The sequence below is a fragment of the Antrostomus carolinensis genome, unplaced genomic scaffold (assembly GCF_000700745.2).
Source record: "Antrostomus carolinensis isolate BGI_N321 unplaced genomic scaffold, ASM70074v2 scaffold24977, whole genome shotgun sequence".
Classification (NCBI taxonomy): Eukaryota; Metazoa; Chordata; class Aves; order Caprimulgiformes; family Caprimulgidae; genus Antrostomus; species Antrostomus carolinensis.
The window spans coordinates 1-3,056 of record NW_010325679.1 but is presented as its reverse complement, the minus strand read 5'-3'; the positions used below and the strand labels follow the sequence as shown (position 1 = coordinate 3,056).

The 3,056-nt window shown below is 51.5% G+C and overlaps 1 protein-coding gene across 1 annotated transcript in view; it reads right to left on the bottom strand.

Moving 5' to 3' along the window:
- LOC104527574 (tyrosine-protein kinase Mer) overlaps positions 1-1,796 on the bottom strand; it is a gene marked incomplete at its 5' end in the record, with an annotated part of 5,382 nt that extends 3,586 nt beyond the window's left edge. The window contains 5 exons of the mRNA XM_010171331.1: positions 443-561; positions 705-797; positions 1,112-1,192; positions 1,508-1,603; positions 1,711-1,796. Coding sequence (XP_010169633.1) covers positions 443-561; positions 705-797; positions 1,112-1,192; positions 1,508-1,603; positions 1,711-1,796 — 475 coding nt within the window. The remainder of the gene's footprint in view (positions 1-442; positions 562-704; positions 798-1,111; positions 1,193-1,507; positions 1,604-1,710) is intronic.
- Positions 1,797-3,056: the final 1,260 nt, after the last annotated feature.

Sequence of the window (3,056 nt, the reverse complement as noted above, 5' to 3'; positions counted from 1 at the left end):
CAGCAGTGCACCTTTGTGCCAGTGAAGGCCAACCTTGCAGCTGGCTGCATTAGCAAGAGTGCAGCCAGCAGGTCAAGAGAAACTTCTTCCCTTTTAATTGGCACTGATGAGGCCACATCTGGATGCTGTGTCCCTTTCAGGCCTCCTCAGTAGGAGAAAGACATGTTGGAGCAAGCCCAGAGGAGACCACTAAGATGGGGCTGGAGGAGATGGTGTACAAGGAGAAGCTGAGATAACTGGACTTGTTCAGCCTGGAGAAGGCAAGGCAAGAATCCCACAGGAGGTGGGGAGCTGGATCCCACTGCTGCCACCTGACAAAGGCAGGAAGCATGGCTACAACCAAGTCCTCTTGATGTTCTCAAAAAACAAAGGCAGGTTTGTCCCCAAAAGAGGCACCTTGCTCCCTGCAGACACTGGGCCCTCTGCTCCCTGCACTTGTTACCTGAGGGGCCATCTCCAGCCGCGAGCGAAGCAGGAAGCTGTGAAGGTCACCGTATTTCATAAATGGGAGAATCACCATGGGCTTGGGGACCTGCTGGGAGCTCAGCTCAATGCACACACCTGGAAAACACAGACAGGTTGCACAGCCCTGTGAGCAAAGGCACCACACTCCCACCACAGACATCTGTGCAGGACCCAAGCGCTCCCCAGTCCGTCTCCCCAGCCCAAATCCCAGCTGGAGGGTGAGGATTGACAGCCCATACCTAGGAGCTTGATGACATTAGGATGGTCAAAGTCCTTCATGCATGCTGCTTCGCTGAGGAACTCTTCTATCTCCCTTTGGGAAAAGTTATCCACTGGGAAGCAGAGAAAAAAGAGGAGGTTTAACACCTCAAGAGCTTTAACACCTCAAATCACTGCTGCCGTCTCCCTTCACAGCACAGCTCCTGTGTGGGTCAGGGGGGAAGGGACCACTGGGATGTCTCTGCCATCCTTGGCTGGCTGATATGAGTGCCCCTTCCTGACTGACACCAAGAGCTGTGGCAGAGAGGCCAGCATCCCCCAAAATGGTGCCAGGATGCAGAGAGAGAACCACCTGAGATGGGTAGCAGCAATGCTGGCACCCACTGGGATAAACAACAAGTTGTGTGAGGCCAGGGTGATGACTTACACTTCATGGTCTTCACAGCCACCTTCTGTGGGATGCCGTCGGGCTGGCTGAGGTGCCCCTCCATCACTGACCCGAACTCCCCTACATCACGGGAAAGAAGCAGGCACTTTATCCACAGTCTGAAGCACCACCCTTCAGGACACCGCTATGTCCTTGAAAATCTGAAATACTCCAAGACAGAGACCTTGTCCCCAAAAGGCTACAGGAGGGAGGCTTGTGTCTCATCAGTGGCAGAACCTAGTGGCGCTGGCACTGGGTTATCTTGACCCACCATTTCCCCCACATCCCTGGGCCTGGAGCTGGTGGATGATGTAGGTAACAGTGGCAGGCCCCACCCTTTATTTCACAGCCCCTACCCTATATGTCCATCCTCAGCTCTCCAGCCCCAGCACTCACCCTCTCCCAGGACCTTCCCCAGGCTGAGGGCATTTCTGTCCACGACAACATCCTGCAGCTTCTGCTGGAGCTCACTGCTGACGCCCAGGCTGCCCACTGCGGCACAGGGGAACAGAAGCTCAGGTCACCTCCAACTTGCACACATATCGCTGCTGCAATATCCCCATGAACCTCCTTGCAGAGGGAGAAAAAAATATACTTACACGTGAGTTCAACGGCTCTCCGGCAGTAGGACTTCTTGGCCGTGTAGTTCACTGCCAGCTCTGAACTCTTCCTGCTGGAAGCATTCCTGGTGTTTTTTTACCCTGCTGGGCCATGTGTAGCTGCTTCTCCTTCAATGAAGGAACTGCTGCTGCAGGAGCGGGCAACCACAGTGCTACCAGGGGTATCGGTCATGAAGGAGGAAATGCACATTCACCCTCATCTTTTTAATTTCCCTCTTACTGGATCAGTGCCATTGCTTACGTTTGAGCAAAATAGCCACTCGATAAACAAGGCTGATCTGTCAAGGATTGAGTCACAGAGGTTTTTTGGGAAGGAAATGGGATACTCATTTCCTAATCAGAGAGCAGTCTGTACCAGTAGGAATATGGTGCCCAGATCTACCACCTCCTAAAGTGATCTATTCTCTTGCCTGATGCTCTGTTAGCATATGCAACCCTCATCCTTTAGCCAAAAAGAAACTAAAGGGAGCTTCATACCATGGTCCTGAAATGGTGGTGGATGGGCATGCTGCTGAGAGATGCTGTGCAACCCCAGCAGGTACGTAGGGCCACGCGGAGGTCCAGCTCCAGGAAAAAAAAAACACAGTGGATGCTCGAGCTCCCGGGGAGCTAGCATCACAAGGACAGAGTGACACCCTCATCCTTTAGCCAAAAAGAAACTAAAGGGAGCTTCATACCATGGTCCTGAAATGGTGGTGGATGGGCATGCTGCTGAGAGATGCTGTGCAACCCCAGCAGGTACGTAGGGCCACGCGGAGGTCCAGCTCCAGGAAAAAAAAAACACAGTGGATGCTCGAGCTCCCGGGGAGCTAGCATCACAAGGACAGAGTGACAGTGTGTCCTGGTTTTTAGCTGGGACAGAGCTGGGTTTCTTTTTAGTAGCTAGAATGGTGCGGTGTTTTGGTTTCAGCCTGGGACTTGTTATGAGAAGAACACTGATAACATACCAATGTTTACAATTGTCTCTGGAAGTCAAAGGACTTTGTGTTTTGTTAGTCTATACATGCAAGGTCTAGGGGGGGCCAGGAATATTTAAATTAATAAGCTAGATTGGCATTTGGATATGCCAGAGGGATATTCCATATATACGGTGAGGAATATTAAAATTAGTAAGCTAGACTGGCATTTGGATACACCAATGGGATATTCCATATCATATAATGTTCAGTGTATTAATGAGGGCCTCTCTCTCTGGCTCTTGCTCTTCTGGGATTGCGGTTTCAGTTTTTTGTATCGTTGTTCCTGTTCCTCCAGGATAGTTACCCAAGAACAGGCTGGGCTTGGTCAGCACGTGGTGAGCAACTGCACTGCGTATCACTCATTTG